Source organism: Rhineura floridana, chromosome 13 (assembly GCF_030035675.1).
Source record: "Rhineura floridana isolate rRhiFlo1 chromosome 13, rRhiFlo1.hap2, whole genome shotgun sequence".
In the NCBI taxonomy this organism is placed as follows: Eukaryota; Metazoa; Chordata; class Lepidosauria; order Squamata; family Rhineuridae; genus Rhineura; species Rhineura floridana.
Genome location: NC_084492.1, coordinates 11711451 through 11727564, shown reverse-complemented (window position 1 = coordinate 11727564; position 16114 = coordinate 11711451). Strand labels below are relative to the sequence as shown.

The 16114-nt window shown below is 39.8% G+C and overlaps 1 protein-coding gene across 5 annotated transcripts in view; it reads left to right on the top strand.

Annotated features, from left to right (window-relative positions):
* PLCG2 (phospholipase C gamma 2) overlaps window positions 1–16114 on the top strand; it is a 105705-nt gene that overhangs the window by 13727 nt on the left and 75864 nt on the right. For all 5 annotated transcript variants that reach the window (XM_061594092.1, XM_061594091.1, XM_061594093.1 and 2 more), the window contains exon 2: window positions 594–821. In XM_061594092.1, the coding sequence (XP_061450076.1) occupies window positions 626–821 (196 nt within the window). In that variant the 5' untranslated portion in view covers window positions 594–625. The remainder of the gene's footprint in view (window positions 1–593; window positions 822–16114) is intronic.

Below are 16114 nucleotides of genomic sequence, written 5' to 3'. Positions count from 1 at the left end.
CGCAGCCTTTATTCTCTTGTCTTGCTATGTGTCTGATTTCGATCCAGAAACAAACCATTGTCCGGATTTTGATTTTGTTAACACCTGGCAAGTAGGGGGGGGGGGAGAGATACATAATCTGGGGAATGGGTTGGGACTGAAATGTTTTTTTTGTAAAGTATCATTGTGTAACACTATAAATGACAAACAATGGATGGTCATGCCTTATTGACGAACTAGAGGCATTCCTACTTTGTTTTCCATAGCGTGAGATCATAGTTTGTCTGCTGCTCAGGCTACTCCACCCCATCCATTGTTAAAAAGCAGTACATAATGATATTGTGTTGGCTAGTGTAATGCGAACTCCTGTCTTTTACAACACCAAGTCATTGGGTTTGTTTTAAAATGCATGTGATAGGACTATTTGTTAAAGTTAACCAGAGGGTAGTAGAGACCTGCGTACCTTGACCTTAAGAGCAGTTATTCATGCTAGCCTAGTTTCACTTCTTGAAATTCCTTTTTCTTTAAAAGGAAATTACAAAAAGTTTCCTTTTAACAAAAAGAAGGCCTGTTTTTAAAACAATACATCTTTCTTCCTCTACTTTTCCTTTCAGCCTGCTGAAGACTTGCCACCTTCACTCTGAACATGTCTAGGAGAAGCATAGACTATGGGGAGCTACCGGAGTATGAGAAGAGTCAGATTAAAAGGACCCTGGAACTGGGCACTGTCATGACAGTGTACAGCCTCAAAAAGAGTAATCCAGAGAGGAGGACAATCCAAGTCATCATGGAAACCAGGCAGGTTGCATGGAGTAAGACAGCTGACAAGATAGAAGGATTCTGTGAGTATATGCTTAGAGGAACCATGACAGATAATTGAATTTATCATTGTTGTGAGTGGCTAATACTCTTAAATGTGTTGAACAAAGAAACTGTGTATGCTACTGCATTGTTGTGTAACTCCATATTCTGTGTAATAGTGCAGTTTAGAAAAAGGGAGGGGATCGAAAGTGATACCCCCCCCCCCGGTCTACCAGGCATTTTACTCAACCCTTGTGATTTAGTAGATGAGACCTAGGTCATACACATTTACCTAACCTCTATCCCGGGGGCCTAATTAGACCTGGCAGGAGGTCTAATTTGGCTGGTAAGGCTGTTTCCCCTAACCACACCCATCTGCCCAATATGTGACATAAGGTGTGGGACAGGTAAAGACACAGCTGCAAAGAAATAATCAGAAACTCAAAGTGCACTCCTGATTGTTCCTTTAAGTTGGGCTCGCTGGCAGCACTGGTTATGTTTAAGATTTAACTGTGGTTGGTGTGATGTTTAAATTAAGAAACCAGGGCTAGCTCAACACATTTTGCTGCTTGAGGCAAAAGACAAGATGGCAATCCCACACACGCACAATTCCATGTACAGAAGCTGATTGGTAGTTGAATCTTACATCAGCACTTGCCATAGCACAGATCTACCACTTCACCTGAGAGCATCCATTGGGTTTAGGAGGTACAGGGCAGGGAGGGCTAGTCTTCTGACAGACTGTAGTTATGGCCAGTACTCTACCTCTTTGCAGTAGGTAGATGTGAATAAACTTGTGTTGAGTATGGAGCGGCCAGAAAACTGAAGCAGGCAAGTAGCTCTAAACCATGGTTTGCCTGTTGTATATTTCAAAGCCCAAATCATGGTTTGTGGTTCCAAACTATGGTTAGTGCAAACAGTGGCTTAGTATGATGTTTGAACTAAGCTACTAAAACAAAGCATCTCTGTCTGCAAGAGTATTAGTGTAATATGTTGAGGCTCTGGATTAATCTCTCTCCAAGTGTTCTTGGGGCTGTAAATTTAATTCCGGGCTGGTTAATCTTTGGCTCTCCCAGTGGTGTTAGACTCCAGCTCCTACCAGCACCATGGCCAATAGTTAGGAATGATAGGAATTGTAGGAATGATGGGAATTGTAGTCCAACATTATCTGGAGGGCCATAGGTTAGCCATCCCTGCTTTAGTTGTTAGATTAATCAACTTAAAACTTTAGAATCCAATCCTGCCCACGGCTGACCTCCTTAAGAACATAAGAAGAGCCTGCTGGATCAGGCCAGTGGCCCATCTAGTCCAGCATCCTGTTCTCACAGTGGCCAACCAGGTGCCTGGGGGAAGCCCGCAAGCATGACCTGAGTGCAAGTCCTTAAATTATAAACCAATGGGTTTGTGCAATCTTCTACATCTCTACTCAGAATTCCTATTAATTTCAGTGGGCTTACTTCCAGGTAAGGAGATACAGAATTGTAGCCTGACTGTGTGCAGTTTTTTAGCTTATGGATGGAGTGTAATTAGTGAGTGTAAATTAAGGCATTTGTGTGTGTGTGTTCTTGAGGTTGTTTACAGTTCTAGCATATTAACTGTAAAGAATAATGAAAAAGAAAGATTCTTTCCTCTTCACAATTAGAGGTAACTTACTCTTCCTTTGATATCTCAACATGGAACCTATACTGAGATGCTGATAATGTGTACATTTTAAATTGTATTTCTGTTTGATTAATTGGTTAAAACTCAGGTGATCAACAATAACATTGTTAATCAGTTAATAGCCCCGATTATTCTCAGACACGCAAGTCAGTGTACTTTCCAGAGCTATAGTCATGTTAGTTTGCTGGAGCAAAAAAAAGTTACTGTCTTGTGGCGCTTGAAAGACTAAAACATTCATTGTGAAAAGTGAGGCCAAGAGATTACAGTAGGCATGTCACAGTAGTGTGTTGAGCCTACTTAAATGCAAGATCCAACTGGCATGTATATGAGCTTCTCATATTTGTATGGATTTCCCTTTCTAATGTGGAGAATGTAGACATATTTCAAAGTATAATAAAAGCAATTTAGATTTTTTGTATTGATGCTTTTATGTAGAAGTTTTTGTTACAATAAAAATAGTGTCATCTGTTTTTTTTGAAACTCATGTCACTGCAGCATTAATTGGCTAATACAGGTTCTGTTTCTGAATATGGAAATTATTAGAATTGCTGGTATTGAATATAAACACTAATATTTTGTTCTGCTTGAATTAAAAAGTTGCCTTTTTACTATCTAAAGATGACAGTTAATCTGAAGAACAACATAATTTATTCATTTAATCAATCTACTTAAATGAGCAAGATTCTCAAGGTGGTGTATAATATAAAAATAATAGCAAATGCAATCACAGCTCCATATAAAATATGACAAGCAAAATTTAAGCATGTATAAAGAAGTGTCATGTATGGCTATTTCTGATATAACAATTTTAATCCACACCTAAGATGGAATAAATACGTGAAACATTATATAGGGATATAGATTTTGTAAGAAAGATTTCCAGACAGATGGTTTGGTTCTTGCCTGCCTGTACTTGCAGAGCTCTCCTTCAAAATCATGTGCGTTCCTGTGTAAAGGGTTTTTAGTATGCATTCCAGTATCACATTCGATCCACTCCATTAACCTCTGTGGGATTGCAATGTTCAAATGATCTTTATGCTACCATGAATCCTCACATTGAACTGGAACCAAGCCTAAGCACATGTAACTGAATTGGTACATACCAGTTTCTTATTTTCCTTATATTTCTCCTTTCCTCCCTTTCTCTCTCCCACTTTTCAAAATGTAGATTGTAAACTCTAAGCTCCTTGTGGCAAGGACCTTTCTCTTTTACTTAGGTTACTCTGGTAAGTTTCATGTGCATTGATTGTGCTATTAAAATTTAAAATATCAACGTTTTAGAAGCTGGAAGTAATATGTACATAAAATTAAAGATGGCTTGGAACTATATTAAGACTGGGAAATCACAGAATGGGGGCTTTGGTACTTGTGTTTTTGTTAAGAGAAGTATTATATATGAGTTGTAACTTCTAATGAATGGCTTTCTTTTTTGAGAAAATTGACAGTCATTTGAGTGGATCTTGCAGAGGACATTGATCACTCAACCAGATCTTATTAAAAAAAAGTCTCCCCATGGTTGAGCCTGTTTGACAACAAGCACGAGGGTGGAAATTCCTTAGCTGCGGGTTCAGTCTGTTCAATAGTAGGTTAAAATAGCTCTGTTTAAAAAAATGTGCTGAAGTGCAAGCAAAAACGAAATCCCATTTGCTTAATGAAGGCTAAAAATGTGGCGGTGTTCTTTCTTTTTAAAATAATGGCTGTGTTGAAGTTAGGCACATTATGGCCTTTAAAAAGTTTTATTGTATGTGATTCCTACTGGTTGTCAGTGGATACAGGATGAATAAGTTAAAACCTCACAGGCCTATTTGGAAAATGGTTTTATTTTAAAATTGGTTGAACTGAAGTATGCTTATTAAAAGATGTAAGAGGTTTTGTGCTATTTCTACACCAGGTGTTTTAATGTGGAATTGTCACTCCTTATCCTGTAAAAAGTGGGTGCAAAAGTTATGTAGCTTACTGTGGGAGAACAACGAATGGGGCAAAACCAAAAAATCTCTGTTTGGAAGCACCCTTCTTTTCTTGAGGATACGTCCATATTTTTTACCAGTTTGTACTTATGGGAAAAAGTGGATTATAAACCTTTCCCTTTAATGTATTTCTACTCCAAAATCATGGGAGATAAAAAATATGACAGTAGATGACTGCAATTGGAAAGTTTTTGTACAAAAAAAGCCTAACCCCCAAGTTTAGATTATATAGTTGTCTAATATGTTGAAATGTGCAGAGTCTTGTAGAACTAGCATTCTGTGTGCCTGGCAGTGAGAAATATGCTAACTGTGCACTAATCCAGTTTGTGGTTTTTCCTTCCTGCCACAAGTATAGGGCTGGATCCTGCCATTTTTATTTGAGGCAGAGCATTGACTATTTCAGTATAAATTTCAGTTTGTGTGTTTTTCTTCTTCTCGCAAGCCAAGCAAAACCACTTGTTACACTTGGTACGACTGCTTTGACCAGCAACTACCTCTGGTGATATGATGCAGATGTCTTAGAATAGCAGCAGTTGTAGTGGACAGAGAGACCCGAGTTTTGTAATTCCAAAGAATCTGTTGATAGTTGTTCTTGCCTTGCTTTTAGTTTTTTAGGTAGTGGGCTGTCTTCCTTTTAGGATGGTCAGCTGTAAATCCTACCATGTATAGGATTCAACACTCTTCCTTCTTGGATGGCATATTTGCAGCACTATGTTATCTTCCTCCTCTCCTGCTTCCCCAGGTTTGGCTTAGATCAAGAGTGAGGAATCTGTGGTGTAATTTGTCCCATTGCTTGTATCTCCATGCTGGTTATGGCTCGATCTAATAAAAATACTTAACATTTGTATAACGTTTTCAAATGTTCAAAATGCCTCACATATACTTGTAATCCTTATCATGATCCTGTAAGGTAAGTCATATTTAGTTGTATCCAGTGTTGGTCATGCTCTGAGTAGACCCACTGAAATTAATAGACTTGACTAACTTACATTCCATAATTGCAGTGGGTGAGTATAAATTAGTTGGATGCAACCCATTATCTTCATATTACGCAGATGGGAGATTGCAGCTGAGAGAGAGAGTAGCTTGCCAAAGGCCATCTAGTGAGAAACAAAATTCAAACAAGGGACTTCCTGATTTGTAGCCCAGTTTCTGATCCACTACACTATGCCAGCTGCCTATTGCATTACTGTTGCAGCTTGCAAAGCTTCAGGTCAGCCCAGCTAGAGCAAGGTTAGGAGCCCCACTGAGGAACAGCTGGAATCACTAGTCACTGGTTCTTGCTGGAGATCTCCCTCGGTGTCTGCATGGCACAGAGAGTGGGAACATCCTTGTTTCTGCAGCTGTTATAGGGGTGTTTGTGGAAAGTCAAGAGGCAGGGACAGTATCTTGGTGAGGAAGGCAGAATATACATTTAATACCTAAATTAATAGGTCAGCAACTGCAACATGCATTTGAGCGTAAGTGGTCAGTAGGTGTTTGTGAATGATTGAGACGGAGTGCTGCCGTGGAGGTGCTGTCCCATTGTGCTTGCCTCACCCTTCTTCCTTTTGTAGAGAGAGTGCAGTGACTGAGATAATACTCAACTGCTTCCTTGGAGAAAAGTGCAGTGGAATTTTGTGTGTGGAATGCTATTTGCTCTGCTCCATGAGGTGCAGCTGGGATCCTGTTAGACAAAAGGGCTCCTGAGTCTTCTGCAAGCAGTAGCAGTGGTTGGAGATAACTTACTTGCATGTGGGGGTTCATCCCCCTCCTTTCTGCACAGGGCCTACTTGCTCTTGGGTATCCTGTGGGGAAGACACTGCTACAAGTTTTTGACCGAGAAAGGTTTGTCTAACTAATACAGCTGAGACAAGACGGTTACCGATACTGGATGGGTGAGGGGAAGAGATTGGAGGCCTGTGTAGAGTCCTAGTTAGAGGCAAGGTATTGCCCTCTTACTTGTGTATTGAGCTCTATTCTGTCACCCCACTTGTAGCAATAAAATGGAAGTTGCTGTTGGATGTTGGTGTGTAGGGCCCCAAGACATTTTGCTTTTCCTATATGTGTTGGGTTCTGAGGTCAGGCTGTTTGCACAGAGTGCCCTATTTCCATAGTTCCTACACACGAAGTAGTATTACTATTATTGTTGTTATTGTTATTATTGCTTATCCCACTTTTCCTCCAAGATGGTGTACAAGCGTGGTTCTCCTCCCTCTATTTTATCCTCCCAACAACCCTGTGAGATAGGCTAGGCTGACAGACAGTCACTGGCCCAAGGTCACCCAGTCAGCTTAATGACTGAGAGGAGATTTGAATCCTGTTCTCCTAGGTCCTGGACGATCACTCTGACCTTTGCATCAAGCTGTCCCTTGTATATTGTACGCATCTGAGTTATGGGCTTCCTGACAGGTTTTTTTTTTTAATATTGAAGTGTATTTGCTGTGATTGGCCGCAGAGTTAGTCCGAATCCTATACAAAATTGCAGTGCAGTGGGGAGAATTGGGGGGAGCAGTGTGTTTTGGCTCTTGAATGAGTGATTTTCTTTTACGCCTGGCGCCTTCTTTGTTATCTTTTCGGCGCCAGGTAAAGACCTACCTCTTCGCCCAGGCATTTTAAAAATTTTAAAAATTTTAAAATTTGAATTTAAAATTGAAAATTTTTAATTATGTTTTATTGTGTATCTGCATCCACTTGTATTTTAACCTGTTTTATTATGCTGTACACCGCCCTGGGAGCTTATTGCTATAGGGCGGTCTAAAAATGTAATAAAATAAATAAATAAATAAATAATAAATACTTGTAACACTATTTTAGTATGCTAGAGCAAGGGCTGGAAGCAAGATCTTGGGGTCTTTAGGATTCAGAATGAAGCTCTCTTGATGCACCACTGTCCTTTTTTTGGTCTGCCCCCCCCACAGTTGGAGTTGTGCCACTGGTGTGGATATATACGTGTAACATTAGGCCACCATTGGGTTCCATTGGTGATGCATATCCTACATATACTAGTGCAGGGGACATGCACCAAATCTTAAAAGCTTTCCAATTGGCATAATTTGAATTATGCCCCTTGTCGTTGATATATTTATTGATGTGTTAAACGTTTTCCTTGCAGGTAGACCAGATTGGCATGCAGATTCTCCATTTCAGCCTTTTTCCATTTAAAATATTTTCCACAATGTGGACAAACATTTTACTTGTACCTCACGTAAAACTGAAATTGTTTACCCAAGGAGGGATTTTTTCCTGTCTGTCCAAAGTATCTGGGAAAGTGTTTTCCGCTGTCTGATTGAATTGGAGTCGTTCATAACTTCTTCTTTTTTTTCTTCCTAAAATTAAATGTTGGTGTGTGTCAACTCAAAATCAGACCATGTACTGCACAAGTAAATGACTACAATTTTCTTCACTTGAATATGGCTACATTCTTTGTGTTCTGTATGTTGCCATAGCAGAGAAAGATTACTGTTTCTTCTCTCTTGAAGTAAGAATGCTTGTGTTTGTTTAAGGAAGGAAGGATACTTCATTATGTAGCTTAAGTGAGATGGTACTATATAGGAAAAAAGTCTTAAATTTGCTTGGAAGGTGGTATAATCTACCCTGCTGCTCTATAAATGCTACAAACCTTTTTTTAAAAGAGCGAGCTGAAATTCTCACATGCCCAGTATCAGACAACACACTTGAACCCCGTGGCATTCTAGAACCTGCAACATTTGTAATGACTTATTAGGAGAGTGAAAGACATGAGTTTTATTCCTTGTTTCAATTTTATTTATACTTTTGCTGAGTTGTATGAGTGAATTGAATGAGTGAACTGTATATGAAATCCCTTTGGAGACTCTCCTTATTTATTCAGTTAACCCATATAATTTGAAAGGTGTAAATAAAATTGAAACAGTAGACATAATAATGAACCTCAAATGTCACAGTAGAAGAAGGTGCATATTAATAACTCATATTAAAAAAATTATATGATTGGCCCAAGTCCCCCAATATGTTCCAGTGGTAGAAAAAAAGCTTCCTTGCCATCTGCATGCAAAATATATTTTTGTTATCATATATACCACACTCTCCCTCAATGAAGCCCAGATTACAAATGAAATGCTCAGGATTTCCTGGTAGGGCTGGTCAGGATTGCTGTGAAGAGTAGCCACAGAGCATTATAGATAGTACTGGGCTAGGTTGACTAATGGTCTGATTTGATGGCGAACAGCTTCCAGAGTTTGGGGAGGACCATCACTCAGTGGTAGAGCACTAACTTTGCTTTAAGAAGATCCCAGGTTTAGTCCTTGGCATCTCCAGGTAGGGATGGGAAAGATTCTTACCTGAAACCCTGGAGAGCTACTTCCTGTCAATATAGATAATACGGAGCTGGATGGGCCAATGGTCTGACCCAGTGAAAGGCAGCTTCCTATGCACCACACTAAAGTTTTAATGTGCATCTGCTTCTACTGCAACAAAGAAGAACTGAAAGATTAGACAGAAGCATAGATTATTCTCTTAGCTTTAAGATAATCAACCAAGAAATTGATATGAGAGAGGGAGAAAATGAGCAATTTTTCTGAACTGTCACTCCTGCCATTAATGGATGATTCATGACAATGTAAACTTGCACTTATTTGATCCACTGGTGCTTCCTACTAGAAAGGCAACAAGTGTGTTTTATATTTGCATACAAAGTCCTTTGATCTCTTATTTGGGCAATCATTTTGGTTAATATTGGGTTTTATACTGATTGCAGAATGATAGCTGTGTCTATGCAGCCCTGTGTCTTTTCCTGTTATATTAAAAGTACTGGTGGCTTATTAATGTCCTATAAACCAAACATGTTCCCCCTCCCTTCACAACAATCTTTATGCATTGACAAATATAATTATCTGATTAAGATTAACATGATTAATTGAGTAAAGATGTATTTAATCAGGTGACAGTCCTACTTAGAATAGGCCAGAAGAGCCATACATTCTTAAAAGTCTAAAATGTGTTTCTGGCCATCAGCCCTCTGGGTTTGTACAGTTTATAAATAAGGTCAAGCTGTCCGCAGAAGCTAATGTCATGCCTTAAGAGAGGACAAAGCAATTGTTTCCTCTTTATTCCACACATTATGACTTCAGTGCACCACAGATGTATCGGGGCTTCTGCTGTTGCCTCAGCTGCTAGTTCTAGTGCAAATGTGCAGCACTTATAAGATATAGCAGTGCAAAATTTAGATTATTTTTTAGGCTGTGGCAGAGTCCTTCTACACTAGTGTCACCTATTTAATAGTAGCCTTTGGAGTTACAGTGCTGTGAAAGAGTATTTGCCTCCTGTCTGATTTTCTGTGTGGTTGTATATTTTTGGCACCGAATGTTATCAGATCTTGAACCAAACCTAATATTAGGAAAAAGGGAAGCTGAGTAAACAAATAACACAAAATTTGGATACTTATTTCATTTATTTATTAAAGAAAGTTAAGCAACACCCAATGCCCCTGTGTGAAAAAGTATTTGCCCCCTTAGACTCAAAACCTGGTTACATCTTTAGCAGCAATGACTGGTTCATGGTTCCTTCATTGATAGCAAGTTGTCCAGGTCCTGATGCAGCAAAGCATTCCCAAACCATAACACTGCCACCACCATGCTTGACCATAGGTATGAGGTTCTTCATGTGGAATGCAGTGTTTGATTTTCAACAGACATAACGGGACCCATGTTACCCAAAAAATTCCATCTATGACACATCTGTCCATAGAACATTGTTCCAGAACTCTTGAGGATCATCCAGGTGCCTTTTGGCAAACAGTGAAGGAACCGTGAATCCTGCTTTGTATCAGAGAACTCTATGGGAGAATGTCAGGCCATCCGTCAGCTGTAGCTGAAGCGCAGCTGGCTCATGCAGCAAGACAGTGATCCGAAACACACAAGCAAGTCTACATCAGACTGGTTGAGGAACAAGAAATTTACAGTTTTGGAATGGCCTAGTCAAAGTCCAGACCTAAACCCCATTGAGATGTGGCAGGAGCTGAAAGGCGCAGTTCATGCTTGCAAATCCACAAATGTCATTGAGTTAAAGCAGTTCTGCATGGAAGAGTGGGCCGAAATTGCTGTGAGAGACTGATCAAGAACAATGGGAAGCGTTGGGTTGCAGTCATTGCTGCTAAAGGTGATGTAACCAGGTTGGAGTCTAAGGAGTCAGTTAGTTTTTCACACAGGGGCATTGGGTGTTGCTTAACTTTCTTTAAGAAATATATGAAATAACTATCAAAATTTTGTGTTATTTGTTCACTCAGTTTCCCTTTTCTCTAATATTAGGTTTGGTCCAAGATCTGATAACGTTCAGTGCCAAAAATATGCAACCACGCAGAACATCAGATGGGGCAGATACTTTTTCACTGCACTGTATGTTTATTATACATTAGCTGTTACGAGCTAGTAGTGACTCAACAAACGTATTTCCCATTAATAAATCCTGTCAGCAGTTAGGAGTGTGGACGTTTGGAAAATACGCTGTGCAGCATGATTCTGTGCATGTTTACACAAGTCTCATTCTTTGAAGAGAAATTATTTCCAGTTAATTTGGCGTCAGAAATCAAATTTAGTAGGCACAAAACTTTCAACGGCTTTCATTTCTGCAAATGTTGGCATCCTTAGCCTTCAGAGAAAAGGTTGCCTTGTTAATGGGAATTTGCAGGGTTGTGGAAAATACTTGCTTCTATCTTCTCCCCTGCACCCAATCTAAAGACTAAAATTCATTACTGTCACCCTTATGAAAAAAGAAGTGCATATTTGCATATTTGTTCTGCATGATACAGCAAGAGGTCTTGGGTGCTGTGCCATTGTTGCATGACTCTTGTATGTGTACCACATTTTTACTAATTTTATCTGACCTTATCTTGCCCATCAAATTTTATTTATTTATTGCACTTATATCCCACCTTTTCTCCAAAGATCTCAAGATGGTGTACTTGTTAAGATACAACACTCCAGGTAGTAATCTCATCATGGTAAAAATGAATTGCCTCCCCCCTACCATGAGGAGAATGAAACAAGTGGATAAGAAGAGCCCTCTTGAATCAGGCTAAAGGTCCATCTAGTCTAACATCCCATTTCCCACCCGGGGCAACCAGATGCCTCTGGACTGTATTACATATCTGAATGTGGGATTTTTTTGCTCCTATGATCCATTCCATATCCTCCTTTTAGTCCAAAGCAGATGACTGTTTGGAGGTGAATTTGATGCTTTTCTGTGGATTTTAGTTCATATATCTCTGTCATCTTTGCAGAACCTCTTTACCTTTCTTAGCGGTATTGGTCGCCCTCTCATTTTAGGTTTCTGACCACAATAATAGTCTATATTTGTTTCCATGAATTTGGTCCAGAAACAGTAGTTCCACTTTTGCATCTCTACTATATTGTTACATGCTCACCAACTTCCTCAAGAAGTGATCGGTTCTGGGGGGTGGTATTATTGTTAGTTTCCTTCAGATAAAAGAGCACTGGGTGATGCCTTTGCAATATTTATTCAATTTACAGATAAACAAGCATAGCATATTAGAAGCAAATTGGCAGTCCTGTTTCAGGCAGCATAACCACTAACCCCACATTAACAATGTGTGCTGATCCACTCCCAATACTGTGTCCCCAACTAACCTAATTAGTGCTCTCTGTCTCTTACTCCCCAAATTCAAAACTGTAGAACTTGCTCCAAACTGTTCCTCTGCTTGTCACTTCCCCAAATTCTGGAGAATTTGTTGTATTCTGAAAGCTGAAGAGTGATACTTTGATGTCAGGAGAAACTCTCATTGATTAAATTTTAACAGATTGTTATAGACAATTAGCAATAATTCTGTCGAAGGACCCATAAGACACTCCTAAGGTAGGGATGGGAAACCAGTGGCCCTCCAGATGTTGATGGACTCTTAACTCCCATCAGCCCCAGTCAACGTGGCCAGTAGCCAGGGATGATGGGAGTTGTCATCTCACAACATCTGAAGGGCCACCAGTTACCCATTCTTTATTGAAGCAGTTCTTTGTTTAATATTGAAGATCCCCAACATATGCATGAAGTAAAGATTGCTCAAAGACTAGGCATGATATCCTTTAAGGATAATCAACTTATGTTCATATCTATAATTTCCATATAAAGTATATCAACATTTAAAAAGAAAAGAAATAGATGCCTTTACAGGCACAGATCTGTACAGATGAACAGAGAGCTGAATGAGATGCAACAGTGGCAGATCAATGTGTTAAAACACCAGTCTGCCCCAGTCACCTAGAAAGGGGGTGTTGGGGCTCGGTTTTTTTAAAAAGCAAAAGAACTGCATGGGTGAAGAGTCCCAACTGCAGATAATCTTTTTTCCTAGAGATATTCTCCCCAAGTGACTTGAGATGGAGGCTGCAGGGAGCTAAATCACAGAGGGGTTAAGGGTTCAGCATATATCATCTTCAGTTCCCTTTTGCTTTTAAAATATGACCTTCGTCTTTCTATGTAATGGGATGGTGCCAGGCTTTTAATCTGAAGAATTGTCAATGTCACATAAAGTCCAGTGTATTTCCCTCAACCAGGCTGGTTGTAGATTTAGAAACTATCAGATTTAGAAGCTGCTACATCCTATCTGCTGGCCACAATATATAAACTAGTTTTATGAACTGTATTCCTCCTTTCCTGATATGTCTTGTAATTATTTGCCTGTGTTGAAAGCTCTCTTCCAGTCCCTGTTCTAGTGGTTACACAGAAGCCTGATATCAATAAGAATACAGTATGATGCAGTAGCTCTTGAGTTCAATCACAATGAAACAGGCTGTGTCCATAGTGAAACAAATTGTGACTTTCTGCTAGCCTGTCAGGTTGCAACCAAAGTCACTAGGAACCAATATTCAAGCATTATGAATAGAAGCAATGATACTTGAGGAAGTTAATTGGAATAACCTTGCAAAAATACATGAACATTTATTCATTTTTGTTCTAAAAGAGATGTTCTGTTCCATGGGACGTCTTGGGTGCACCATTACGTGTTTCTTCAGCTCTATTTCTATAACTTTGTGTCTGTGGTCACATGAAAGGATCAATACGTGTGGCCTTCTAACTGCTCAGACCTCTTTGGCTGTTCATATCCTCTGCTTTAATGCTAACTTACCTAGGCCAGACTTCCTGTTTATGGTCAGTCAGAGGAAGGACAAAGTGAAGTGAGCTATAATTCTCTAAATGTACTCTGCATTGAGACTTGGTTTGGACATATTCCAGGAAGCCACATCTTTATTGTTATTTTACAGAATTCATACCCTGAGTTTTGACATGAGGCTGCAAAACACTTCTGTTGACTGGTTTTATTTTCTAAAAATACTTTTTAAAAAGCAACCCTCCCCCCCGCCTCAACATCATTTCTGAATTTAAACTGATTAGAGGTGGGCTGCAGAATTGTGTGCTTTGTCCTGTCTGGCACTAATTCTCTCCACACTTCCTCTGATGGTCTTGATGGCCAAATATGTTTGATTTACTTTGCAATTTTAGTGAAGTTTCCTATAGTAAATCATTTTCTTTTGCTTCTGTTTCTGTGAAAATGTGAAGTACAGCAACACTAAAAAAGCTCCAAAAACAGTTCTAATGGACATTAGGAATGTCTCAGTTTGCATAAGATAAAACAGTCAGAGGTGAAATATATTCTAGCAAAATTCTAGGTGTGCTCGATGTTTTTAATTGACCATGCCCACCTTTCCTTGGAGTGGAACAGTTTAAGCATAGCAGGCTGAAAATATGCCGCCCTGGGCTCCTGCTGGGAGGAAGGGCGGGATATAATTCACATAATAAATAAATCTTGGGCAGGCCGTTTGTTTTTTCAAATAGCTAGAGTCATTGCTTAAGTAGCAACATATTGTAATCAGTCTGATTTTACATCAAACTGCAGTTTCACATTCAACTGTTAATGCACACAAAGAAATAGAACATAACCTCCAGTTTGAAACACAAAAGGCTGTCCTCACCATCATATGACATTGACCAATAAAAAGGCTTTGAAATTAATACAAATAAATTTGACACAAATTTCTAAGATAAATAATTAGAGAAATACAATTTTGTAGGTTAGATTCTCTGTAGAAACGGTAGTAACACAGGAAAGAAGCAAAGTAAAAAGAACACCAACAAACATACAAAAATGTAATTCTCCATCTTGGAGATAGCAGGTGTTGTCAGCACTCATAATATGCTCAGAGGCACATGTTACCAAATTCTTCCAAGCTACACAGGAAGTGGATTAAAAGACCAATCCAAATTGTGTTTGCATTTTTACAAATTTATAGGGCTCTTATCTCAGAGAGGAGGTCGGGTCTCCTGCTCCCCTGGTGCATTCAGTATAGCTGCCCAATTTCCTTGCTTTTTCAAGTTTGATAGAAATATCTGTTGGCTATAGGTATGTTCTTAAATCGCAAGGGGTTTTTTTGCCTATTAGTGAATTAATACATATAGTGTGATAAAAATCCATTGTGCTGATTTAGTCCATAAGCGATCGCATTGAACCTCTTGATGTATTGTAATTCAGAGGTTTCACATGCTTCACTCAAGGTTCATTTGCTACAGTGTGGCCACCTCATGGTTAGTTAGAGTGTCCTGGGAGGCTGAAATGTCTCCCTCACCTCACCCCGGTTTTTCAATAATGCAATTTCTGATGTCAAATTTGTGTCCATTTATTATTTTGCATACAGACTGGTCTATTTGTACTATGTAGAATTCTCAGAACAGCATTTTTAGCAGATGACATGTCACATTAGAAGATGAACAGGTGAATGAACCCCTGATCTTGGGGATGACATTATTAGATCCTGTAACAGTGCTGCCAGGGTACACGGGGGGCTGAAGTGGCATCTGGGGTGGCATCTGGTCCAGTCCCTGAATCTCTTTTACGTGGCCCCTTGTTGCTAGACTGGTGGTGGGGAGTCTGTATGCAAGTGCAAGTCTGCCACCCAAGGCCTGTGAGAGGAAAGGTTTATTGCCCAGGATGTGCTTTAGATCAGTGGTTCCCAACCTTTATGAGCACGGGACCCCCTTTATAAGCTGGAAAAAAAATGTGACCCCCTCCCCCCAGGGAGGCAGGCTGGCTGCCAGGAAGGAAGTGGGAAAGCAGCCTTTCTTGGCAGGCTTGCTTCTTTTTGCTTCACAAGAAGCCCTCTCCTCTCATTCTAAGGAAGGGCATTGCCAGTAGCGGCAGTGCAAGGAGACGGGAATCTGTGATAGTAATCCCCTCTTCTTCCTGGTAGCTCCACCCTCAGCATCCTTTGGCATCTGCCATGTATTTTATAGGCAGATGCCTGCCCTTAGTGTGCCTGAAAGACTCTCTGGCACTTCAGCAAAAGGCCTCCCCTCTCGTTTGGAGCAAGGGGGAGGTGTCATCTGTAGTGGCAGTGGAAAGCAGACAGTGTAGAGGGAGTGAAGACTTTTTTTAAAAAAATTAATAAATAATTCATTTCTGTTCACGCCCCCCTCTGGATTACTTCCCAGCCCCCAGGATGGGAACCACTGCTTTAGATAATTGATGATACATGTTGAGTGGTTTTAACTGGGAACTAAAAGTGACACGTGGTGGTCTGTCATTTTCTCATCAAGGTCTATCTTGTAGTAGATGCTCCTGGTCTTGTTGATCTGCTTTCTCACTGTATTATCTTCACCAATATGGAATCTTTCAGATCTAAACCTGGTCAATCTGATAAAATATACTCCTAATTTATCTTTCAACTGAAATGGTAGCTTGTCCT